Source organism: Athene noctua, chromosome 17 (assembly GCF_965140245.1).
Source record: "Athene noctua chromosome 17, bAthNoc1.hap1.1, whole genome shotgun sequence".
In the NCBI taxonomy this organism is placed as follows: Eukaryota; Metazoa; Chordata; class Aves; order Strigiformes; family Strigidae; genus Athene; species Athene noctua.
This window is the reverse complement of record NC_134053.1, coordinates 8768034-8795307: the sequence shown is the minus strand read 5'-3', so window position 1 is coordinate 8795307 and position 27274 is coordinate 8768034. Positions and strand designations below refer to the sequence as shown.

Here is a 27274-nt window from a genome sequence, read left to right as displayed (position 1 = left end):
CTGCCAGGGGAAGAACATTTTACTTCTTGCCATTAATTTCCTCTGGTAAGGTTTCAGTTTACTGATGATGTGCTTCTTCCAGACTACCCAAGCGGAAGAAATGCAGTTGAGGGCTAATGGGTTCATTACAATAATGACAGCCAGTGACAGTAAGATACCACCATTTCTAAGTGAAGGTTCAGCTCACTGCTTTACTGGCAACAAGGGTTAATTCACAGCTACTGGACAACTGCACTGACTGTCACTAACTTCTTGCATATCACCAGTAATCTATCTCATATGTGGCATAAAGACATATATTCCTTTTTTTTTTTTTTAACATACAGTTGTCCTCAATTGAGGAAAAATAAATAGCCAAGTACAAACCTCATGTCACTTAAGTAACATTTTAGTTTTTTCCTCCGTTCTAACAATGAAAATATAATCAAAGTCCCAGGAAGATGAATCAGATTTTAGTGGGCAGGAGGCTCTGAAAAATAACGCGGTTTTAACAGAGCATGGTTGACACACGCTGGACTGTAGCGTCCAGGACTCCCAGGGTCTGGAGAGAATGAGGCAGCATTCCCATATTTTCCTGGACTTCCTGTTACGGGGCTCGCTCTTCCTGAATTAGAATACACTGAAGCATTTGGAAGACCAGCAGCGATGGTCTGGGACTTGAATCTTGCCTTCAGTCCTGGACTTGGCCAACTGAAAGAAAAAGTAATTTTGCATTTTGTTAAGAAAACTGCAATAAGGAGAGCAGTTCTTTCACTCAGTATCACTTCCAGATTTTAAAAATAATACACCAGCAGAGAAAAATTGTAATTGTGGAGAGACAGGTCTGAGCAGAAACAGCGACAGCCCGCTGTGTTACATGTAGACATGTGGCCTCATCAGCAAGACCTCAGTTGCTCCACAATGGCCATGAAGAACAGAAGCGGGTGCTTGTGGAGCACTTGGGCAATCTCCATCCAACGCCCCCATTAGAAAAGGGCATCAAGATCAAAGCTGACCTGATCTTGGTTACTGATGCAGCCACTGCTGAGCAAGACTTCCCCTCTCCTTTTTAAAAATAATCTTTGTGTTTGGATGCCACAGAAAAAAATAATTCCTTTGTTAAATAAAAAACTATTTTCTGTAAAAACTTTTTCTCTAGATTTTATCTTAAGCAGTGCAGAATGCCCAAAGGTTGATTCTAGCACCTGTTCTATCTTCTCTATGTGAGACAATTTCTTAAGATAAGCCACTACAGAAAACATGCTATAAGCTGAAGACTTTTTTTAATAATAAAAAAGCAACCCACCCACCCACCCACCCCCCACAACAATAAAAGAGATGCATCCACACAGCTTATTTAAAACCTTCTGAAAATAATTTTCTTCTGACAGATCTGGTGGTATCTGTGTCGTTAGGTTTGATTTTTGCAGTCAAAATCCTACGTACCTCAACACAAAGTGAGCGAGCGTGTTGTTTCTTTGCTTTTGGCAGAGGTAGCACTGCAAAATTAAGGAGGCCAACAGAGCAAGCCTTGGCATTGTCCAATAATTACAGTAATCATTTTTACTTATGTGATGGAACAGTGATTACACCTAAAAATCTTGGGTTAAATTTTATCACTCAGGAGCCTTGGACCTTTCAGACAGTGGAGTAAGCATGAAAAAAGCCTGACAGCCTATTTCTTTCAAAAATGAATCAGAAAAATCAGGGGATGAGAGAATTTGACTTTGAAAAAGTGAAGGGTACAAGGACACCGTATCTAGCAGGTACACAAAAATATTTCCCTGTTTCTATTCCACTTTAAATCACAGAAAAAAATCTCACTGAGTTTCATGTTTTTTCTAAAGCTATACTTGATGGCCTTATTTCAGTGCACTATTTGGAGAAGAAAGCTTCTTTCTTTCCCCGTGCTTAGCACCAGGCAGCATGTCTCCTTCCACTTCCCATCTACACTTCCTTCAGCCCTGTCACATGTTTCAACTCTCTCCACAGCATTCCTCCTGCTCCAGTCTCTGCTAACTTAACACAGTTGCACTTCTCAGCTGCTGGTTCCCAACTCCTGTTCTGAATTTTGTGGCCAATAGAGCCAGTCCTTAGATATTTTAAATTCTCACAAGCTCTGACAGAGTTTTAAAAGGTTCTGTCTTTAAAGCATGTTTTGAAAAATTAATGTTTAATGCCTGTATTGAGAACTTCTTAGGGGAAATACTTCTCATAATAAGTGGAATTTCACACACTTAAAGCTAGAAGAAACAAGAGAAAAATACAAGTCAATGCAGCTCATTTGATGGCTTTCTGTTCCCGTCCCCTTTCCAATCTGTTGCATGGCACTGGGTCATCTTTTTCTTTTCCGAGAACTTTATCATGACTATATATAAATTGTAGGCTGTCTAAGCAAGGGACTCTTCAGTGTTCTGACCCATGTCTGTCACTATGGAAATAAACCTTCACGTTAATACAATTACCAGAAGCAGCCACTTGTATGAAAACTGTCACTTTGGGTCCCCAAAAGCAGCAGCATTCAAAATAAAACATATAAACAGCATAACATGTACTCAGGTGTGCCAACAGCTGCAGTCTGCTTCCACTATCTGTGTAGCAAAACATGACAGTCTAAAAACATAACACATGCCATCATTCACACTAACAATCCCTTTGGACTGGGGTAATAGAGGGTAAAAATAAAAATCACAACAAAAAGATGCCTGAAGATACTAAATGCACTTGAACATCCCTCTGCAGCACCTCAAAGCAATGCAACGTTCCTGCACCGCATCCACCACAGGGACCCACTGCCAGCTGGCATCACAGCTACCATTCAGACCAATGAAGGATCCAAGTACTAAGTCGTACATCAGCCAATTGAGACATTTGCCAACTGGGAAACACTCAGTGCTCTCAAGACCTTCATCTGCTGCCTGATTTGTCTGTAGAGATAAGCTGAAGTTGTTGGGAACTTGCGGTGTCATGGAAAGAATTTGACTGCAGCGCCAGTAAAATTTCCTTATTAATAAGTGAGACCACCCAAAAAGGCTTGGTGATTAATTTCAGAAATGCACTAAGAGTTAATATAGCTGAATATTTAAAATAAGGTTTTTGTGAGCAACAAGGCTGAAATTCTATCTATTCCAGCTGTTCTGCAGCTGACCCACTAAATATTATTTGAAGTCATTTGATTGAATTTGCAGGAATACCTTTGCCTGTCAGATGAAGAGTAGGACTGCACCGCGTGTTTCCATTTGTAAATAATCGGGTATTTCTGGGGATCAATCTCTGCTGTTTCTATAGCTGCTAAGACATCGCTATCCAGCTTCGAGGGCTGCTCCCTAGAATATAAACAGAACTAGATGAAGAATATGTATTTGTCAGGCAATAAACCATCCCAATTCCAAAACATTTATTTTGCATATAAGCAAACAAATTGCCCATGGTCCTCTATAAACACAGTTTCTCTATGATCTTTTTCCAGCAGGCCCACACATAAATGACTGCCCGTTATTTCACAGTAGTCTCATCGAATTTTGAATTTTAACCTGAGGAGATCCTGAAAGCATAGTAAACACTTTGTTCATCTAAGTCAGGCTCATTATGAAGTCACAAGCCTGTCAGATGAACGGTGAACAGCAAAGCTAACTGCAACTGATTTGGAAACAAAGACATCTCTGTGCACTGAAGCACTTCAAGATGATCATTCAAGGCTGACTGCAACTAGTGTTGCTTAGTGTTGCATCAACCTTGATGTCAGTGATCTTATAAAAAGCACCTTGTTTTGCATACATAAACCAAAGGACAAGTAAGTGTTTAAAAAAGACGGTTCTTACCCAAGCAGGAATAACATATTAGAATTGTCATTTGTGGGTGAAGTCTTTGAAAGAAATTTCTGGGAAAAAAATTCTTGACGTTGTTGTGCCTCATTAGCCTGAATCCCAGATTCCCTGGACATTCTCTCCTTTTCCGATGGTATTCTGTGCTCTGTCCTTAACTTGGCCTCTCCAGGTTTACCTGTAACACTTGGCTCAGAAGAACTTGCCAGTGAAGCTGCATAGCAGGATTTATCCAGATGGTCCATGGATATTCTCGCCTGACTCATTCCTTCAGCCAGAATTCTCTCATTCTCAGTTTTTTCAGTGATTTTATTTGATTCTCTTGCAGCCTCTTGTTCTTGGAATGACAGGCTTTCAAATTCTGACATTAGACTGGAAACAGGAGATACAAGGCATTCTTCTCCATCATGCAAATGCTTCCTGTCACTAATTATCCTTTCACTGGACACAGGATTACAAAATCCATTTTTGCTGGAAGAAGCCACCTTTTCATAGTGCCTGGGGTGATCTGATGTCTCTATAATGTTCACTGCACGCTCCATGGACAAGATATCACACTCTGCATCTCCAATAGCATCAATGCTCGGCTCTTTGGACACGATAGGTTGGCCAATATTCCGTGCTGCATTTTGTCTGTTTTTAATTTCTTCTAAGCTCATGTCATCATCATCTTCATCCAAAAATGCTCCAACAGAAATAGAATTGCAGCACTTTTTACTCTTGCCTGTAAATAATTTTAGTAAGAGCAACACATAAAAAGACTTTCAACAGAACGTCAATCAAACTAGAAACAAATACAAAATCCTTATGCCTTATTCTATTTATTGAAGCCCTCTCTAATTTTATTTATGCAACAGCATGAATAAACCTAACTAAAGCTACAAATGCCAAATGACAACATTACAGCTGTATCTTTTTTCCAAATAACCTTTTATACCCTAGTCATCCGAGAACTCTATTTCCAACACTCCTCACTTCAATCATTAACCAGCAACAAAGGATAAAGTCAGGATAAAGTGGAATAGGGTAAGAAAATGTTACTAATATAGAATAGCTTTAGTTTTTATCTCTTCCAAAGCACAAAGGCTTATGACTAGTCTGATGACTACCCTTCAGGGCTTTCTCAGCCCAGGTTTATCCCAGTACCAGAGCCCTTTCACATCTATAATCACACAGGAAGGAGGAGGAAGGAGCACAAAGATTTGGGACTAGTGCGTGCCTTCCATAAACACATGGCAAGCAGAGGTCTAAGAAGGTATAAAAGTTCTCCTGGGTTTTGTTTAGTGTCTTTTTCATCCTCAACTGTAAAGAATTATTCCTTTAATAAGTTATTTATTCTGTATCTGGATCACAGAATTCCATACGCTAAGACGAATTCCCAAATGCTCTGAGTAAAACCATACTGAAGATAGAGGTTTTCTTATAGGGGTTTCATTTGGGGGCTACAATCAGATAAAGTACTTCACATGAAAGATAATGAACGGTTAATGAGGTCTGTTCTAATTCTCTTACGTTCACAGTGTTGTTAGCTACTTCTTCAATACTATAATCAGACTGTTTGGATGACAGATTAATAATAGCAGCCACAAGAGGTGAATACAACTTCCCCTGGGCACCAAGCTTCTTCTCTCCCTCTTCCCCCTAGGTACAACCTGTTGTTTGTAGTATTTTCATTTTTCTTACCAGAAGGATGCATAGTTTTATATCTGTTGCAGGTTTCATTTTCCCCTGTTTCTTGCTGAGCCTTTTCGCTCATTTCCCGATGACTCAGGTACTCTTCTAATTTTCGCAACCCCTCCTGGGAAGACAGATCAACAAAACAGCCCAGAAATTCCCAGTATTCAACCCACGGGAACCCCAGTTCATGAGCTAACTCCCTGCAATAAATAAAATAAAACGAATCATTTGTGAAGACATAAATATTAGTTTGACAATAACTTTCTGAACACATTTTATCAGCTATTAATAGGAATATAAACGTGCAACTAGGCAACACAATTCCACAATAATCAACAGTCTGCAAAGCAATATACACATCCTTAGAAAACATATAATCTAATTTTTCTATAATATTTTTCAAATTTAATCTACTATTCTTAACAGCACCATAAATATTGCTATTTTTAAGCTGCTGTATCTAGACATCAGACAGAGACTGATGTAGGTGTAATCTGAATGATACTCCATTCAACAGCTTTTTCTATTCGGGAATGGGAGAAGGTAGGAGGAAGTGAAGATTTCAAGCAAAGAAATCTAACCAGCTTTTAACAAAGTATGTTTTTTCCCTATGTTGCTGATAGAAGGTATTTTAACAGCAGGGACACATATCACAGCACACAGCTTCTATAAAGCAGAACATTTGTGTTAGAATCTTTTCATTCTGCTACCTTGTTAACAATCCCTCAATTTTACAGAAAAATGCATATAGGCTACATGTAATTTTAGATCTTCTGACAAATTAGGCAAGTAATTGTTTGTTTGAGAAAAGCATTCTACACATACCATCAATAATAGTTAAAATACCTTTTTTTGTATTTCCAAAGCTAATTAAGCTAGGTCTCACATTTTTAGCTATTTTGTTTACACAAAAATACAGTAAAAATCCAACTACAATATACTTCATAAATATATCCACCAATAACTTTTGCTCTAAGATATTGTTCAGTAAGTAGTAACTGTACTCTCAGCACAAGTCTTTTGCTTTTAATTGCTCTGTCTATTGCTAATTTTTTAATACTGATTCTCTTTTAGATACCTTCCAACTCTTTCAACACCTCTCTCCAGATCAGATTTCCTGAGATTGTGAAAAAAGCCAGCTCTCTCGCGAGGTGGAGTCTTCCAAAGCTTGCGAAATTCTTCAGCCTTTGAAAAACAGAAATCATTGAAAAACCTACCTGCCACAATATGAAGCTAACTCAGTGCTGGCAAAATGTCTACCTATAGGTCTAGAAGACATTTACCTATTTGCTGTCTACGTGTAAACAACGCAAGTTCTTCCACAAGTATTGCTCAACTCTAGCTATAAAGAATCTTATATTGGATCTTAAGATACTCCTCCCAGTACTACTTGTTTATTACTTTACTTTGATCTCTTAACTGCTTATTAAAAGAGTAAGGACCATAACATACAACCACCTTAAACTACAGATACTAAGTCTGCCTGGTTTAAAATTGTGTGCAGCAGGAAACAGGTATGTCTTATAAATTTGCCATGTGATAATTTTACTTAATGACAAATGCTATTTTGGTCACTGGTTTCTAGAATATTTTTATTCTATTATAGGCAATATACTTGTATGTATATTTTTTTACATATATATATTTAATTCCACAGACTTACTACAATTACTAGAATATATTCTTGCTGTTTATTTTGAAGCTTGAATTTGAACTCCTAAAGGTTATAAACTAATGGATTTTTGTAAAATCCCAAACTAAGACTAAGAATTACATTCAGACATTAAAAGTATCTGTTAGCAATCAAAACAAGTTGTTTACATCATAGGTAAAATTCTTCAGTGTATAAAATAAATCTGCATTTCTGTCAGGTGAACAGAAAATTAACCAACAAGCATATTTAGAAGAAAGAGCATTACTCATTTTGGTAAAGCTCAGTCCTGGAAGAATTCAAGCATTAGATGACAGAACTGTCAGCTGTATTTATTCACTATTTCTAAAGCTGTCATACTTCCAGGATGTTCCTATTAAAAAAATGAGTAGAAGAAATGCCTATAAACTTATATTTACCTGGTATCTAAGTATTCCTCCTGAAAACTAAAGACTTTGCTGTTGTACTATAGACTCTAGCATCTACTGTCAATTGCTAGAAATGAGGTAAAGATATAGTTAAGGTTTTTTAAACCAATTCATAGCCACACTGAAAAGATTTTTTTCAGATTAGAAAGTTAGAGCAATTATCTGTAACACCATGAAAGGTTTATCAGTGCTCTTTAAATAGATTCCAATAGGAAAAAGAAAGAACAATTTTCTTTTGACTGAACTTCCACTCTTGTTTACACCACACGTTTCTATATTTTCAGCAGTAAAAAAATATTTACAAGTTTCTGTGCTTCTCCTTCTCTATGGAGGAGGATCTAGCTCTTCAATAAAGAGAGCACCACAATCTGTAACAGGAGCAAGTTATACCACGCAATGAACTGTGGGTGGATCTTCAAATGGTTCTTTATTAAAAAAAAAAAAAAAAAAAAAAAAAAAAGGGAAAAAAAAGGCATTAGAGTCATCTGAAGTTCTCCCCTTACCTTTGAGGGGCTCATGGGGCCTGCGAAAGCTCTTATCGACAACACTGGATCTTTGGGGCTGCCAGGGTATTTAGAGAAAGTTCTGTGGGGGTTATCATCTGTCTGATCGGGTGACCATGGTGCACCAATTACAGGAGCTGAGGAATTGTCTTCTGCTCTCAAGAGTGGTACATAGTAACGACCTAAAATAAATAATACAAAGCTTTCTTATGAAGTTTATGTTACCTTAGCCTGCTGCTTCTTCCTAGAATATCAATACACCCATATACTTAACCATCTATTTCATTAGTAAAACTACTTTTAATTCAAACTGTTTATTGCCTATTTACAGACTGTGTTTTAGTACAGGCTCCCTTCACTCTCAAATACAAGAACACCTGCACTGAAACATATGTCCCTTCCCTAAGGGTCTTCAACAAATCTCTAAACCTCCTTTTGCAAATGCCTAAACGCACATGTGACAAAGCATTGAAAAGTTCTCCATCAAAGAAACTGCATGACACCCCAGCGTGACAATCTCTTGCTCTGTAAAGATCTTTTGTTTGCTTTTAGATTAAACTTTCTGCTTCAGGCTCGCTGAATAAAGGGCGGGCCATGTCTACATTACAGAGCTATAAGGATAACCCTGTGATCCATACAGTAAGAGTTCTGAGGATATAATTTAAAAGACAAAAAGTTTTCTGTTCCTTGCCAGTTTTAGAGTTTCTCTTTGGTTTTCACAGCACTGTACCTTAGCATCATTTATGAATAGGACTGCTACAGAAAGCCAACAGAATAGAAGACAGCAGAGAACCAAAATAAATGCCTAATATACTATAAAACTGAATACAGACCTTTCAAGTACTCTCTTAGTTTTTCTTTCAATTCTGCAGATTTATTCTTGCTTCTTTCACAAACTACCTGTTAATATAATTTTATTTGTCAGTAAAGTATAAGACATCAATCTCAGATCAATTGCAACATGTGCTCTTTTTGAAGAGTCACATTACTGGCCTCTAAACAGCTCATCCAGTACTTTTAATTCATAGCAGAACAAACCACTAAAATACATCCACATCCATAAAATGGATACTGTAAAGAAAGGGCAATTAATTATAAAGTCTAGAACTTTTCCCCAGATACAATCAACAAAAAATATTTTTAATGTTATCAAAGATTTACACTCTAATCTTGACACTAGCATCTTACCACAAACCTTCTATCTGCAGTAGTTAGTAAATGTTTGACCTTGAAAACCAGTGATTAGGCATAACATTTTTGGTTTTGTTGTGGATGTGCAGAGACTTACTTCTGCTGGAGTTTGATCATATTTGTTTCTTGGATTTTTTACAATAGCTGGGTGTGAGGTAAGCACATTAACAACGTCCAAATTTCCAAACTTGCACGCAAAATGCAATGGAGTATCAAATCCCTGCAGGGGGAAAAATGGAAAATTCACATGCATTTGGAAACATGGTAATATCAATTGCATGTATTTTATTTTGAGACTGGGAAAAGTAAATAAATGTCATTTACTAATTACCAGGGCTCTTCATAGATCTTTTTCCACAATACAGTTTAATAATGATTATTAAAACCCACAGAACTCATGAATTGCTAGAAGTGTCCCCTTCTACTCTTTTCTTCTCCCTTACACATCCTTAACACCTTCCAGTTGTTTCCATAATAATAATAAGCAGCTGGCAAACATTCAAATCTTACCGTTTTATCTGGTGTGTTAAGGTAAAGGTCAACAATATACTGGATGCGATTCTTCAACATCGTATCATTATCATCTGGATACATAAGGCGCATAAATTCTGGATTTTCCAAAGTGTCCAGTAATAATTGACAAATACCAGGTTGATTCTCCTTGGCAGCAACATGCATGACATTATACCTGCACCCTTCCTGAAAAAAAACAAACAATAAGAATGAACTGAAATCCAGACAGCTTTCTTACACCCATACGCTTAACTGATTTAACTGTGAAAATACAAAGATTACCACACTGAGTCTTACATTTAAGTATCTGTTTCATAATACTTTATTAGGAAAATATGTTTACAGAACAGTACATAAGCATTCAGAACTGCAGTAAATTATATGATATCATAAAGACCTATGCATTTTTATACCCACATTATTCTTACAACTAACAATGTTATTGTTGTACTCAGCTACAGTCTTTTTTTACATGGAAGTCAAAAATGTGGCAAAGGAGGTTTACCAAGATATCATGTAATAAAAGGAGATAGGAAGTTCAGTCTACAAAAGCAGCAGGAAAACCAGCTTGACATAATATATTACATACAAAATTTCAACAACTTCACAAAGCTGGACTGACAGAAGTAATTTGTTGAAGTAGGACTGTCAGCGTCTACTAAACCTGAGACATGGATTTTAGATGCAGAGCACATTTTGAAATTTAATGGTAAGCAGTGCTGCTAGGTAAGCAGTGCTGTAGGAACACCTAGTCACAGCCTAGGCACTACCCCATTCCTTAAAATTATTCCATTTTAAAAAGATTGAGATTATCTGGAGGAGATCAATACTTTATGAAGACTATTCTTGCACTGCTGGATAAAACCATTCTTTCCCTTCAGCTCTTTCTCTTCAGCTGTACACTCAGTTTCTTTCTGGAGCAAAGGCAGCTCTCAGTTATGATGGATGACTTATGCAAGACAGGTGACTGCCATGTTTCTCTTCACTTTCAGCTAGTATCAATAAACACTGAGAAACGTTGCACTGGTAGAAAGAAGGTATCTTGAAGGAAGAGTAGGAAACACCATTCCTTCCAGTTGTGCTTATCAGGCCTCAACACTAAATCACAAAACCAGAACTTGGATTTTTTCTAATTTTATTTCTTTTACCTGTACAACTGTCGGATTGTCTCCCGACCCAATCAGATAGCGAGGGTTACTCCAAATAAGTTCTGAAAATGTTGCTATATCTCCTTTCTCGACAGCTTTCCGAAGTTTAGCAGTAAGATCTTGAGTACGTGGACTTTTATAACTGTTGGCTCTCTCCTTAGTTTCGGTCTCAGGGGAGCATAAGCCATCTATCAAAACACAGGTAACATCTTTCTAGATACATTCCTTTTGGTGATCACTATTTTCATACCCAGACAGTGAAAATAAGCTTTTAGCCTAAAATATGTATTAACCTTGCATCTTTCATGTATAGCAGTAAAAAAATTGAGGTCAATGACAAGACGTTTAAAAATACTAGTAGTTAGTAATAGGGAAGGAGGAGAATATGATGTAATCATGTTGTAAAACTGTTTGAGACTTTAATAGCGACTGGTAATTTTATAACCACCAATCTGCTTCCATCCAAACTTAAAGTAAAAAAAGAAGAATTTTCTGAACACTAAAACTGCTTTTGCAATTCTGTGGCTACTGAGTCCCTTTAATCTAGCAACTGGGAACACTGTGAAATATGATCAGTGTTTACTATTTTATTTCTGAACTTACAAACTTACTTAACGATTAAGTACAGTGTACAGTTTTATTAGCCTCTTATTAAACCTGAAAATCCTGAAATCCATGAGTAAAATAAAATCCTATGAAGCAGAACCATAGACTACTAAACAACATATCTTTGCAGGCCATTATCAACATTTCAGCTTTAGAAGCATAGCAACATTTTTCAGTGTAAAATTCATGCAAATGAGAACAACTATAATTCCTTTTAGAAGTAACCAGTTTACTTTATCGTAACATAGATCACAGAAACCATACACTGAAGGCTAAACCTTACGCTTTGAAACACAAAAAGCAGTCTTTCCATAGATTCCTGGGGCTCTAATTTACCTCTGTAGTAGTTCCTTACAAAAGAAATGGCAGGATTTCAACATACTCTACTTCTTTTTTTATTTCTGTACATGAACTTTGGCATTCCTTTCTTGGAGAAGCATCAGTGAAGGATGACTTCTCCAGTGGCAGTATCATTTTATACAGCAGTAAAACCAGATCTGAATTAAAAAATTCAAATATGCTTTTTATTGCCTGTTTCTAATTCATTTCACAGAAAAAATGTACTTAAATACTGGAGTTCTGATTGAACATTTGTTTACAGCTTATCTTAAACCCCACCACTCCAAAAGGACTTCAATTTATTAAGATGCTTCACCATTTGAAATTTTTCTGTTATTAGTAATTGGTTATGAAGTTGTTATTTCTCTCAAAAAATTAACAGTGTATACTGCATTACTGTACACAGGTGAACACCCTTACTTACCTCTGTTAAATGACCCCATTTTCACAGGAGACAAACATAAAGAGGACTTGCTTGGAGACGGGAAATAATCACAGATTCCTTTAGCAAATTTCTCAGCATCCTCTCTGTTTGAAAAAGCTTTAAAACGGGAACCCTTAATCATTTTAACAGCTTGGAGAGCTTCCTTTTTATCTTCATAAACATGTATTCTCTCTGCAACAAAGTACAATCAAGTTATTTCCATAATCTCAGATTTGTTCCTAGACACAGACTACAAAATCCTCACACTATCCTTCCAGCTTTGGTTTCAAACTGTTTCTCTTCCAAAGGTGGCATAAGAATCAAAAGATGTTTTAAATTTTATCTCTTGGAAACTTGAGTAGAAGGATTTTACACACTCCAGCTAACATTAGACAGTATGGGTACAGTGTTTGGCCATTCCTATCAATCAATATCTGAACATCTCTTTTAAAAGATGGGCCAGCTTCAACAAGCGAGCATTTCACATCCAGACTGAAAAGGATACTCAGAGCTTATTCAGCCTGCATTACTTCCCATGTTCTCTTGCTCAGAAAGATGCACTATGTAACTGATACTCTGTGACAACTTTAAGACCTCCACATAGAACCTTGAATACTAATCAAATCCTTCTCCTTCTTCTCCTTTTGCATTAATATTAATTTGTTAAAACTAAGCTATCTGAATACTCTTCTTATGAGAAAGAATACTTACTACTGTCTCAGAGTAAACAATCCTTTATGCACTACTATAATCCTGTCACTAGGTAATTTAATCAGTCCTTATTGCAGTATTTGTCAATAAAACGTTAAGAATGACTGATGCTTCTAGATACCATTTGGCATTAAGACAAAAAGGAAAATACAACATCTGTTAGAAAAGATCATTTAAGCTTCAGTTGATGATAATATAAACAGGTTTTTGATTCTTTATCTATAGGACTGGTTTTTATTCTTGAGCGATTAAAGGCACAGGATGGTATGAGAGCGGCAGTAGGAAATTGTTTTCTTCCTCTGAGCTACACAGAGTAGAGGATCCTCATGGGTACCAACCATCATGGCAGAACACCTGGGATGTCACCTGTTTCCATGCCTCTGAAGATCCAATAAATACTATTTACAGAAACAAAAAGTAATATAAACAATGCTTAAAATATAATGTTCGTATTACCTGCTATACAGAAAAAGGTCTATTTAGACATGATTGTAAAATGCTTAGCATTGGAAATAAAGGAAATGAGTATTTACCATTCCTTGCCAATATGTCATCATAAACTGGACAAACACCATAGAATAGCGGAGGATCTCTGGACGGCATCTGAGTACTAATTTGTGAATCAACACATCCTGCTCCACAGACTGGAGCTGAACAGTTCATGTGCATCACAACTTCTTCTGGAGGGTTCAGACCCACACAGTACCCAAAGTCCACCTCTTCAGAAACACTTCCATGACCGTTGTGATTCACTGCTGTAGTTTTCAAAGCCTTTTGTGCTTGTGCCCGGCTGCTATCAGATGGGACATTTCCAGCGGCCTCCTCCGACAGAGCAGATCCTTTTTCCTCCAGTGCTCCTTGCTGCTCCAACAATGCCTGAGCCAATTTTTTTTCAAAAATAAACCTAGTAGTTGATGTAATGGGCCCACATTTCAGTCCTGCTCTTACAATTTCTTCTCTAAGCTCATCAGGGGTGAGCTGCTTCAATCGGGATAATATTGCATCCATTGTTATTTCGCCTATAGGAAAGGCAAAAAAGAGAGGAGGTAAATTGTAAAGAACACCACTTTTCTTCTGCTATATAAATGCTGTATTAAAGCCAAGGGAAAAAAAAAAAAAAGTGTCTCATAAAAATTTTTCAGATTCTGAAGAGATTACTGCAGTTGCAGAGAAGACAAAATATTTTTCAACTAAACACATTTAAAACATTTTTAAGCTATCAGACTTACACCAAGAGTTTATTTCCTGTCCTCTCACAACTACTTGAAAGAGTATTTACAGCTTACATTTTATTTGTTCTCTTCAAATTTCTTTTTGAGTGAAAATTCAATCCAGAATATTTATGCATGAAAATTCATGACAGGCTTAGATTCCTGCCAAGGCACAATCTGTGTATGTAATGGAATACAAGAACATGATGCTAGTTACCTCCAGTAAGAGTTTCTGGTTAGGCAGCACCTACAGCTGAAAGCACAGCACTATTTCTATGACTTCCTTAAGAATTTTAGCTGACAAAAGCACAAGGCATCAAGTATGATGCAGCAACCAGGGAGGCTATCTCTGGCCATGATGCAAGGCTGAAACTATTTACACAACATGTTGTTTCCCAGCCCCCCGTTTTGAGAGCAAACAGCCAGGAGACAAGAACAGCTGATCTTTTCAGATTTCCTTCTCTGACAAAGAGCAGGAGTTTGAAGAATTTCTCCATTTCCAAAAGAAAATCATGTAGTATGATACTACAAGTCCCACAGATTACTTTCCTCCATGTAATCCAGACATTTAAAGCTGCTGCACTGCTCAAATACTAAATCCAACATCATGCCAATACAAATTTCTTGCTGTGAAAAATACAGCTGAAAAATACAGGATTTGGGGAGCTCAAGAACGGAAGCAGCTTTTAAATTTATTTCATCAGATACTGCATCCACGTGTCTTTACAAAGGCTGTGATTTTTTCCTGCTGCACACTAGTTAGAAAGGACAGCTTTAGGATAGAAATGATTAGGTGTCCTACTCCTTCACCTTGCTTTCACTCCCTCCTTAAATTGACCCTTCCTTCATCACATAGCCATTTTATGGGCTATATACTGGTTTGGATAGGTGTGTATGGCATTTTTTTGTACTTCATTTTCAATTCCCGCTTTCATCCTCAGTTTATGAAAAACTTAAGACTACAAGAACACACATTTGCAGCTTTTCCACATGAACAGATTTATTTTTTTAATCACACTATATTTGGAATAACACAACTTTAATAACACAACTCTAATCTCCATTAGAGACAAAGCAATCAGCCATGAAATCAGTATCATCTGTAATTTTAAGGTAAATCTCCCCAAAAGCACATTTGTGGACACACACAGCAGTGTAAGAAATGTCCATGATTTATGAGCTCTCCTGCTTTACGAACAGGGTGCACAAGCAGTCCTTAACATGAGTCAGAACATCCACTCTGATGGGCAAGAACCTTTGTCTGGGAAAGTAATGGGAGGCTTGAATGGTGAATGGCTGCGCCCTAAAAAAGCAGGGATGCAACACTAAATACCGACTCATTTTGTCAGGGTGTACAAACTTAGAAGTAATTCCAAAATTGCATCTTCATCATAGACTTGCAGCATAGTCAAACACCTATTTGCCATGTGCATTGCCAATAGTAGCATCACAAAATACATAAACAGCATAGACACAACAATTTTGCTTCTTAAATTACCCAAGGATTAAGCTGGTAAAGAACCAGACTTTTCATATATTAAAAAACCTCAAATGCATGCAGCAGTTTTTGGAACTTTTAGCAATAGTCAATAGAGCCAAGCAAAATTTTCACTGGAATCTGACTTCAGAAATATTACATTTCTAATACTAGGAAATACAATGGTTGAACATGTTAATGCCAAACTTTAAGCAGGTTTTGAAGCACTATTACAATTCAAAAGTTCTGTGAGTCTGAGGGTTGTTTTCTGGAGGGCCATTCCTTTGAGAGTTGATTGGGGTTTTTTTAGAATGTCCAATTTTAAACATCTTGTGGTTAGAGAACATACCTCAGTCTCTGAGTATTTCACAAATATTAACTGGAACCTCACTGATATGATGGGAAGTAAGAGTATTTCAGCTTAAAAAACCCCACCAAACTGTGGCAAAGCCACAGCTGATGCGGCTGAGTGACCTCCCCAAAGTATTCTAGTTGTTACCCCTCCTGAACCTCCCAGCAACCTTGTTACAATTATCTGACTTGCCCACAACACAGCAGACAGATGTAAAAGATCTTCTCACTTAATTTTGATTCTTAATCCTCTATTTTTAAAAAAATAAATTTAGCATCATTATGTTTTAATCAAGGGATAAAATGTGGCCCTGAGGTCAATTATAAGAATATCAAAAAGATTTTCTTTTTGAGATTGCGTAACTGAAAAAATACAATGAAAATGAAAACTCGGAGGTAAGAAAGTTTATCGCAGAAATAACTCAATGAAAACACTTTAAAAGAGTCAACATAAAATAATGCCTTAAAGAACTCAGGAAATTATCCTATTTTTAGAACACAGAAACAGCACAATCATTCTGCAGAAGAGCAGACCCTTACATATGTACAATTCATGTACATGTAGTATGCAGGCACACAAAAAAAATCTTTCTTCTTGGCTTGTGGTTAAGTAAAAAAATGTCATGAAGGAGTCATTTCTCTGGTATCTTATGTTTTGATAGAACTTAGTGCCTAAAATTTGCTTCCTCATCTATGTAAGAAAAAGTATTTATTTCATGTGTCCATTACAACTCAGACACAACTACATCAGAGAGTGAAATGACAAAGCAGACCAACAGCTAAGAAACTAATCTTTGGTTTAAGATCTACTGCTAGCACCAGGAGTTTTCTACAATAAGCTTGCCATGGAAACAGGAAAAACATTGTTGGAATGACAATGTAGAACTTTCCTGAAATATGTTTGTGTTCTGACATTAAGCTTTCAGCTAACATGGATAAGCATTTATTAATTTTTAACCGCATCACCTGATCTGTCCAAAACAAAAGGTGTGACTCGCAAACCTCAGAAATAGCAACTGCCTGTTTTAAGAGAATCCTTTGATCATTCACTACATGTAGGTGCAAAAGGCAATTACTTGAACCTTAAAATGCATTTTATATAACTTCAAAATGATCCAAAGTATAGTCAGCACTGATGCAGCTACTTTTCCTGTTTCGGCACACAAGGTCTTGCAAGTTACCTTTAGGGACTTTACAAATATGAGCAACTACTGTAACAACAACAAACGTCTGTTCAAGGCTTCTTCCAAATCAACCAAAATCTGGAAGAATAAGTTTTACCTTGTCTTACTGCATCAGTATGAAACAGCTGAATCTGTTTCAAAAAAAATTAAGACTAGTACCAAGAGAGAATGAATGAATGACTTCTAAGGATAGCAGTATTATTTTAGTCCACTACTTATTAAATGCTTCAATAAATAAGCACTATAAGAAGACAGACTTTTTATTTTCTTTTCGAGGCAGGAATTAAATGAGACACACATCCTGCCTTTGGCTGCATTTCGGCTGCGAGGATTTGCACATTGCAGAATAACTGTGGCTATGCAATCGGGTATTTAGTCTATACTGCCCGTTGCCAAATTAGCTAACAGTTACGAACTACGTGGCTAAAAGAGAACTACAAAACAAACTTGGAATAAGGTACGGGAAAGGCGGGACTGAAAGGAAGCGGGGTGGGGGCCGAAGGATGACTTCTCAGGAACTGGAAAGACCGTGTGTTTCCAGAACTAGTAGGGGAAAGCGGTCTCGGGGTGCGAGAGGGCTGCGACCGCGGGGAGCAGGAGCAGAGACGCCCGAGAAGGGTGGAGCAGGCAGCAGCCCAGGCCGTCGCCGTAGGCGGGGCAGAGCCGCGCAGCGGGCACGGAGGGCACCGCCGGGGACCGCCCGCGACAACCAGGGAACGGGTCGGCGGGCGCAGCAGGGCCGCGGCGGCGGGAAAGGCGAGAGGCCGCAGGCCTCCCCGGGCGGGGCCCGCTGCCCAGCCGGCTCCCCGCAGGGCGAGAGGCCGCGCCACCCCCCGCCGACCTCCCCCGAGTCTCTCACCTGGGCGGCTCCCGCTGCAGCGCCGGCTCCGCGCGGAGAGCGGCGCCGGGGAGGAGAGGGGTGCGGGCGACGAGATGGCCGCCGCCGCCCCGCGGCCGCCCGGCCTCTTCTCCAGCAGCCGCAGCAGCCAGCCCACGGCGCCGATGACCGCGCAGGCGGCCAAGAGCTCCCAGCCCAGCCAGCGGCCCCAGCCGGCTCCCCAGAGGGAGCCCCAGCCCCCGGCAGCCCCGACCCACCGCTCCATGCCCCGGCCCCGGCCCGCCCGCAGCCACTCCCCGCACGCCCTTCGAGGACGGTACCTCAGCGGCCTCCGGGCTTCCGCCTCTGCCCGCCCCGCCCCGCCAGGCCCCTTCCCGCGAGACGCCGGGCCTGCCCGCCCCGCTGCCTGACGGAAAAGCGGCGGCCCCGCCCCCCCCGCCCGGCCTCCGCCCCCCCCGCCCGGCCTCCGCCCCCCCCGCCCGGCCTCCGCCCCCCCCGCCCGGCCTCCGCCCCCCCCGCCCGGCCTCCGCCCCGGTGCCGCTGAGAGCGGAGCGGGCCCCGCCGCTGGGGGCGGCCGTGCCTGCGGTCCGAGTAGCGGCGGGTCGAGCCTCGCCTGGTGCTGCACGGACCGCTTTGGAGAACGCAGGACTCGACCATCTCGCAGCACGCCCCCCCCCCCCCCAAGTACAGCTATGGGTACTGACAACTTACAGTGGTTATCGAGATTCAAAGTGCTATTCACAGGGTATAAAATCGGTATAAATACTTCAGAAAGCTCAAAGTGAAATCTGCAGAGATGGCAAACCAAGAAGGCAGCAGGCCCCAGTGCATGAGACGGAAAGCAGTCCGTCCACAGATGTAAACCAGTCCTCAGCTTAGTTACAACATCACTACCTTACAGGTACAGCTACTTGTACTGTAAGAAAACCTGTCAGTTGCTGGTTTAAATGACAAAATGACAGGTCTTCAAGAAGTTGACAACATCCCTTTAACTCAGACTGTTTAATACAACAAGCAAGACACAGTAATTTCTCGCCTCATCCTTGCACTTGGATAATTTAGAATCAAGATGACCTTTCTGTGTTCTTCCATTCTGTATGCTCAAACTTCAGATGTTGGAAATTCAGGGCATGGGACAGACACTCATTGCGTTTCTTTCCTGACACGTTCAGCAAACTGAAAAAAAGGTAAATGTAATGGCAACACAAGCACAACCAGTTATAGCTGTGCGAAAAATCAATACATGATAGCATAGTCTTTCAAAATAAGGTGGGTTTTTTCCATAAAGGTGACTACAGAGCATGTTCAGAATCCTAAACATAAAAATTACTGTCCCAAAACCAAAGAGAAGATTATATCACATTCTCTTTAAAAGTAGAAACAACATGGAGCCCTTTACCAAAAATAGTTTATTGCACAAAACTTTTAAAGGAATTCCTATGCACATTATTTTTATAATCAACATGCTTTGTATGATCATAAACATTAATTGTACATAGTGTAACTCCTCCATCCCCTGGGTTATCCACTCAAGAACATGAAATAATTAACTTCTATCTTTACAAATACAGCCTAAGCAGACATTACTGAATGTCATGTATAAAACATAACAATATTTCATTTACAATATCCAGAACATCTTTCCTTCCCCTAGAAATCTGTGCATCTGTATTGGAAATTAGGTCGTCCTACTGCCCAAGACTGAAGTGTTACACATTAGTAGGAGACAAGATAGATCAGATGACAGCTGATAAGCATTAGTAATTACTTTGGACCGTAACTGCTTTCACATGAAAATATTTAAAGGCTCTGGTCACAGCAAGTCACATGCAACTATTCACACTTCCCTGGCAAAGTTAATAAAACATACGTCACAAGCTTTTGCATCACCAGTAGTGAACTTGTCATCTTTAAGTTAAATCTATACTGTCAACACTATCTGTTCCCAGTACACCTTTAACGTTGTCATAGCTAACATCAAAACACATATGCCACTGCAGTTCACTCCCCTAAGGAGGAATAAGTAATCCATGAAAATATGAGCACTTGAATTTTCATTCTGTATATTACTCTACATATGGGAAATCCTCAAAGATTTCAGCTAGGATATTGCCTGAACAGTATGGGATCAGATCCTCCCATTGCATGAGCGGATAATAAGGGGCTCAGCTGATCCCAATACAGCGCACAAATATTTCCCAAGAAATCTGGAAGACAATAGAATGGAGCATTATGCAATATTCAGCAACACCAGAGACTCAGTAACTAAAATTTTTTTCCATTGTAGGGTTTGCTGTTTTTCTGTTGTGGGTTTTTGTTTGTTTTTTTTTAAATGCACAATTATTCAAGAGTCCTCAAAAACCCAACAGCATCTGAAAAAGTAATGCTGCAGCATTTACCACCTTTCACCAGTAAGGAAACATTCTCACATTACAGTGACACTTCTCCTTCCATCAACAAGACTTGGTTTAGTAGGCAGCAAACACTGAAGAAACAGACACTGAAAATACATTCTGTTGCAGTGCTTTAAAAAGGAAAAAATCTTGAAGAGATTATTCTTCAGATTTTCCTCTGATGTATTTGGCAGTGCTGTGACAGGCAGAGGAGAGGCAGTTTTCATTCCTACAACTAGTTTGTTTTTGTCGCCTAGCCAGAAGAGACCTGAAGCTTTGTAGAGCGAGCATGCTCAGTCTCAGGGTGAGGCTTTTTAATACAACAAGAACTATTTCTCTGGGTAATTAAGAAAGATAGATAATGAGCTTCAAAGAAAAGGCCTTGCTTTTATCACATGCGCATGCTCCTTCTAGAAGGCTTCCCAGTGACTTCCGTAATTGACTTAGTACCTCACCAGATTCAGACCCCTCAAGTCTCACTGTCTGTCCTTCATCTAAGAAAATGGCATGGTGCTTCTGTTTATACAAGAAACACATGATGAATATATAAGGAAAATACGTAGTGTCCAGGTACTTCCAGAGACACAGGTGGGTCAAGGTGGAAAATTCTAATCTGAGCACTTCACAACAGCTCCCTCATCTTTAAATGGAAAAACATGCATCTAAGACTACTGGACTGTATAAACTCTGATGTCTTTATAAGGAGCTAGTGAGAAAAGGCAGCACTGCACTGGAAACAGAATGCAGTGTGATTACTGACACAAAAAGGAGAGCAGACATTCTGAACAACTATGAAGGTTTCTAACAATGCTGGCTTCTTTGATACCAGATAAAACCTTTATCTATACAACTGTTGCCAAACTTAAGAGATTAAAACATAATGCATTCTTAACTGTAGTCAACGTATTCAGTAAAATTAACAGCAACACTGTTTAATGCTGCACAGGTATTTTCTAAAATCCTGAACATTTGATATACACAGGCAACTTCAAGAACATGACAGCAGCAAGATAATCAGTACCATTTACTCTGCAAAGTAGACTGCAGCAGTATGCAGACATTAACATGTCTAAGCTAGTTTATAAAGCTTTTGTCTTTTCTTTGAATTGTTTGGTAATTCTGTATGGGCACCTCATGCCATGCTAATGCACTGCTTCCTTCATCAATTCCAAATCCTTGACTTTTAGCATCATTTGATCCTAATGAAATTTAAGTGAAAATCCAGTAGCTGAGGGGCATGAAATCCATCAGTATAGCCACTTTAAGGGCAAAACATTCAGCTGGACTAGAGCTTGAACTGGTAATTATAAGAAATCAGACTTTGGATAAATATGGGTGGGTTTGGGTTTTTTGTTTGCTTATTTTTTGCCTTACTGCTAAACAAACTGCAAACATTTTCCCCCCTAAACAAGCAAACCCATCCAAAAGCAGCAGCAGTATTTTTGGAAAAATACACAAACCAAAATTTTCATTTTTTTCCCCAGCCACTTAATCTACTGGTACTTGCTAATTTTGTTTTTGTTTTGTTTTGGTTTTTTAAACACCAAAAATATAGTGGATATAAATGGCCTGTTTCCTCTATGTTTTAAAAACAAGAACATGCTAGTACATGAGTTGCCACTAAATCTTCCAAGTAATCTGTCACATATATTTTGATCTGTGCTTTAGCACTCAGCACGTCAGGCAAAGCAGTACCTCCACACTGAATTTTTGAATGAGGAGAAGGCGGGCTTATTGCTGCACTATGAGCCACATGGAGCAATGGGCCCAGAGGTGGAGGAGTCTTAAGTGGGCTGCTTTAATCTAGTCAAGGTGCTCTGCAGAGGGGCTGCCACAGTACCAACATTTCCATTCATGGTGGACACCTGGTAATAGAGGGTACAAAAAGTAGGGGAAGTGTGTGGGAGAAGATAAAGCTAATAAAAAAAAAATAATAATTTTATAGGCATTATCATTTTGTCTTTTAAAGTAAAAATAATTACATTTCTAAAAGCTCTGGCTTTAGGGGCTAATTTCCCTAAGCCATTTGTACAGTATGTCAAAACCCAGCAAACTTAAATGTAACATTAAAACAATGACAGTAACAAAACCCCTTGGGTCAGCCTTAACTTACAGTATATAAGCATATTAAAACAGATATTCAAAGTCAGAAAATTATGATTTTTTTCTTATATATATATATATTACACGCATACCTTTTTCAAGGGTGTCTACGTCAAAAGTCGAACTAAAAAGGTGCAAGAAGTGTTTGTGCAGTGAAGCAAAGCTCCCTACTGGCCTGTGACTGTGAGAGAAAAACTGATGCTCAGAAAACATCCCAGGCAAATCTGCCAAGGATACATACTGGTCTGCATTGCTTATCTTTACAGTCTTGTTCCTTTTTCTATAGGTTAGAGGTAATCTTCATAACTAGAAATGGCTTCAAATGAAATTTTTTTCCTTTAAATACAGGAATTAAATTGTAATCTCAATTTCAAGAGTAAGAGATTAGAGGAGGGAGGAGAGAGGATGCTCAGAACATCTAGTTCTCAACCACTGCTAATGGCTGAACATGACCAGAACTTATTTTTCCGTATGATTTGGTTACAATCAAAGATGGGGGAAAACACCACACTGCCCGTCCCCTCCCAAATTTAAAAACCTCACCAAACCCCAGAAGTTACATAACTAACAGTCATTAACAGTGAGCTAACAAACTCACCCAGATTGAATAAATACAAACCTGGAACCAGATGCTCCTCCTGACCTCATTTTAAACCTTCATCTGAACCTCTTACTAAACCCCAAAACCAGCATTTACCACTTGGCAGTCCTCAACATGACAGAATTATTACGGTATGGTTTCAAACAAACCCCTGGAATAGCATGTTCTGCATTTAAGATTACACCAGTTTCTCAAAATCATGCCCTTTGCTTCTACAGGCAAAAGCACAACTCTGAACACCATTTTAAAAATGAAATAAATAATTTTGATAAAGATTTGTTTACATACATAAAGCGATAGGAAGAAAGACAACTGATAAGGAGGTTATAGTGTCAAAGCTTCCTTGTCACTAACACTACAATTCTGCTTCTTTTCATCTACAGTAGGAATCTCCTGCTGGTCTGATGCAGTTGCAGGGCTGGTAGAGTTAAGGTCCATTAGCTGCCCCTCAATCTGAGTCCATGAAGACATTGATTCATGTACTGTAATGGTGTGTTCCTCCATCTGACGCTGAAGGCTGTCCATTTCTTGCCTTTTGAAAGTATTGAGAACAAAAAGCAAAAGTTAATGAGCAGAAAGCTAAATGCAAGATCCAAGAATCTAAGATACAGCTGTATACAAGAGAAAGAAGTCTAAAGGAAGCTTAGGAATTGTCTTTAATTTATAAGCAAAACAAATACAATATGCTTAATTAAAAAATAAGGGTCAACAATGCAGCAGCTTCTTTGCTACACATACTCATTACCCGGGATGATGCAGCACTGTTTCCTCAGTAAAGGCACTTAGTGACTGCAGCCTGATAAACATGGTACTCTTGAAGGTATAAAAGAACATGGAAGGTAGAGGTGAGGAAAGCAGCACAAAGAAATAACTAGATAAACACATTATTACTTCAGTTACACACCAATTTAGCACAGTGACTGGTCTGGTATTACAGGATCACAGAACATCATCACAGGCTCACTTCCCTCAAATATCAACTGAGGTGATAATAGCAGCTCAGTTCTCCTAATAACCTGAACTCTCTGTCTTCCTGAAGTTGTAGCTTTCTTGCTCAGAATTTCATATGCAGCCTTGTAAGGGAAGATATGAAAACATATTTTTGTCAGAATAGACTTCCTCTGTAAAGATTTCTTATTAACACACTGCCTGGGCTCCCATCATGAGCAGCCTTTCTGATACTGCATGGAAACACCAGCTTTTCCACCAACAAGAACAACTAGAAATAGCTGTTTCTGGTTTGTTTGGCTGTGTACAATTTAGGATGGACATTCTGTGTAGTTTATTATAAAAGGCTTCTTTCCCAATGTCATTACCATATAAGCAAGCACTTAATGACAGAACATCCTACTGTCCTAAATATAGTCCCAGTAAGAGGAAAAGAATTTATTTTACAAATCCTTTTTTCCTTAGGCTTGGCAGCTGGTTTCTTGGAAACATTTTTAAGATTATTTAATATGCTTGAAAACAACAGGTCATACTTTAATTGCCGGAGACAGCTGTTCAGATTTTTTAAAGGCTCCTTGCTCACAGCTGTTGATGGTTTCAACAGTTCTTCCAGCAAGGCAGCAGGCACTGGACAATCAGGAATCTTGACAGGAGTCACAGGATTTGAAGAGTTATTCTCTCCTTTCAGTTCCTTCCTCTGGATAAAGGCAAAAAAGAAGAGCCAGGAATACAATTAAGTTATTTCATCAATGTTATTTTTACCACATAGGAAGAGTCTCACATCACACTACTGATATATACCTGCATTACAGAGCAGGAATCCCAAGAACATTCACGTTAAATCTCATGAGTCACAAGCTAAAGTTCCTAAACTAATGTCACCTGCTAGCCATGCTTGTAAGTAAACAAACAGCATCTTGAAGGACCTACTCAAGACCTCACCCTACTAAAGAAATAAACCAGGAAGGATTTAGAGCAAATTACTTGGATCTTCACAATAAATTTTAATACCATTCTTTCGGTAATAGTTAACAGAACAATTCAGAAAAAAAAAAAAAAATCACTTAAGTACAATCAAAGAAATCCTTTTGGAAACTCTGGAACCTGCAGGATGAGGTATCAGGACCAATGTCTAAAAGAGTGAAATGGAGGCTTCCATACAAAATTCTGTCTTGCTGAAAGAATTACTTCAGTGAGGGAAAGAGCAAGAGATCTACTATTACTACACTTTCTGTGTATTAGTAGCAAATCAGAAAACTCAATTCACTTTCTGAAATTGTGCAAGGATGAAAAATTAGACAGTGTGGAGAGGTCAGACACATAAACATAAAGAAGATATTAACTATAAGAAGGTATTAACTCCGTATTTGCCTATGATTCATTAGCTAAGTGCTACCTTTTTTGCTTTATGTAAAAATGTAAATATATGATAATATACTAAACACAAAGATTTCTGAAGTAAAAGTTGGGAAGATCAGTACAGTTACTTCTGCCTGCAAATCTTTCTGTATTTATCATTTCAATATCAGAACATCTGTAAGTCTGTATCACAGGCAGGCGTTTCAGTTCAGAGTTTTCATCAGGTTTCTGGCAGCAGAGTATTTTCCTGCACTTGAAGAGCACTAACTAGTGGAGTATTTTCCGGTACCCTACAATATGTAGTCTTCCCTGTTTAAATACCTTCTTCATCTTGCCATGCTTCAGGTCCAGCTTAAGTTGCTGGTTTTGCTGCAGGAGCGACTTCATGCTGTTCTTCAGTTCAGTTACTTTAGCCTGGAGCATAAACTTATCCTTCTGAGTCACTGACAGGTCTTCCCTGACCATTTCCAACTCAGTCTTGATATTCTAAATAGGAAGAGAATCAGTATGATATAGGGAAGTGGTATAAAAATTCCAGCCAACTAATGTTTTTATAATTTTTTTCAGTCTCTAGAGGAAACTAAAAAAGAAACAACACATAACACTGCTATTTGAAACCAATTTGCCCTAGCAGAAAACCAGAAATTAGATTTTTAAAAGTGCGTAGCCTATTTTAATGGCGTACAGTCAAGGAAGCTAACGGCACAAAGTAAAACAGAAAAGACACTGCAAAACATACAGTGAATAAGTCTGTATAAATAAAAAAGAAGTATCAGAAAAGTACCAGTGTAAGTATGCTTTTAAACAATAATTAAGACAATATTTTTATTCCCCTACAGCAATACTAGTTAGCCATCAGAATGGCTAGATTAAATACCTGCAAGACAACCTGTACCCCTTCTAACTCCTTGTGGCTGCGCTGCTCACTCATATCCAACTGCTGCTTAAGTGTTTCAATTTCTCTTTCTTTTTGTTCTACTTCCCATCTGAGGTCTTCCACCTACCAAGGGGGAAATAAAAAAAAAAAATATATATAAAAAAGAGAAGTATCTTTAGAATTATCTATAGGCACAATCAACCACAAAATCTGAAATATTTTATTATGTCTCAGAACCCTTCTTGGTTCTAACAAAACCAAGTAAAATTTCATTTAAAAATGCTGAATTAAAGTCAAATCAAGTCATACAATGCATCATAAATAAGGAAAAACACAGTAGGTGTGCAGTTTTTACCTCTTGGCTTACTACAGGCTGTTCACTAAGCTTGTCATCCAGCTTTTTCTGCAGAAGTTGGAGTTGAGATCTGGCTTCTGCCAGCTCTTGCTGAAACTGTGATACTTCCTGGGAATGTTTTTCATCTTCTACCCTGCACAGCAGGATTAACAGACACAGCAGTTATTCCATCTGTCCTTTAAAACAAGTACTTCACTGGGTTAGCTATGTAACCATAAATTAGACGACAGTGCATGGAACCTGGTTAGTTATAAGCTTTGACTGAAGACTTTGCCTACACATTCACAGCGAGAATTAAATCACAAAAAGATTTTGTATGAGACAGATGAATGAATATACCATTAAATATTTTAAAAAAATAATTCCTTGAGCACTGGCAATAATCCAGTTACAAACAACAGGTTATGCAGGAAAAAGAAACCCCAAAAACCTGCCAGCAGTTTTGCTTTTGTTTTAGGAGGAACAGAGTTGACATTATATCCATTCTCATGTAGGTCTGATACCGTCTTAAAATTTAAGAAAATATCTTCTATACAACAAAACAAATTTAATTTGAATATACTGTGGAATAAATTTAATGATC

General features: G+C 38.6%; 2 protein-coding genes across 3 annotated transcripts in view; both read right to left on the bottom strand.

Annotated features, from left to right (window-relative positions):
* Nucleotides 1-282: 282 nt before the first annotated feature.
* ANKLE2 (ankyrin repeat and LEM domain containing 2) lies at nt 283-18407 on the bottom strand. Of its 2 annotated transcripts, none has more exons than XM_074921523.1 (13): nt 18376-18407; nt 13528-14013; nt 12284-12475; nt 10915-11102; nt 9764-9952; nt 9351-9473; nt 8896-8962; nt 8063-8244; nt 6559-6665; nt 5487-5680; nt 3801-4527; nt 3174-3305; nt 283-690 (listed from the first exon to the last, which is right to left on the bottom strand). In XM_074921523.1, the coding sequence occupies exons 2-13, from the start codon at nt 14000-14002 to the stop codon at nt 453-455; spliced, it is 2814 nt and encodes a 937-aa protein (XP_074777624.1). In that variant the 5' UTR covers nt 14003-14013; nt 18376-18407; the 3' UTR covers nt 283-452. The 2 variants fall into 2 exon arrangements, with proteins under 2 accessions (XP_074777624.1, XP_074777623.1); XM_074921522.1 differs by lacking the exon at nt 18376-18407 and adding an exon at nt 18077-18324.
* Nucleotides 18408-19250: 843 nt separating this feature from the next.
* The window catches only part of GOLGA3 (golgin A3), a 30364-nt gene continuing 22340 nt past the window's right edge, over nt 19251-27274 (bottom strand). The window contains exons 20-24 of the mRNA XM_074921001.1: nt 26692-26824; nt 26337-26459; nt 25781-25945; nt 24634-24797; nt 19251-23684 (exon numbers count right to left, since the gene is read on the bottom strand). Coding sequence (XP_074777102.1) covers nt 23477-23684; nt 24634-24797; nt 25781-25945; nt 26337-26459; nt 26692-26824 — 793 coding nt within the window. The 3' untranslated portion in view covers nt 19251-23476. The remainder of the gene's footprint in view (nt 23685-24633; nt 24798-25780; nt 25946-26336; nt 26460-26691; nt 26825-27274) is intronic.

What these genes read in the sequence shown, in the direction of transcription:
- ANKLE2 (XM_074921522.1), bottom strand. Translation starts at nt 18,320, where the DNA reads ATGGAGCGGTGGGTCGGGGCTGCCGGGGGCTGGGGCTCCCTCTGGGGA. An exon ending in TGACATATTGGCAAGGAATG is followed by an intron (nt 12,476 to 13,527) that starts GTAAATACTCAT and finishes ACTTTGTTGCAG; the next exon opens with AGAGAATACATGTTTATGAA. An exon ending in GCCCCATGAGCCCCTCAAAG is followed by an intron (nt 6,666 to 8,062) that starts GTAAGGGGAGAA and finishes TGTTTTTCAAAG; the next exon opens with GCTGAAGAATTTCGCAAGCT.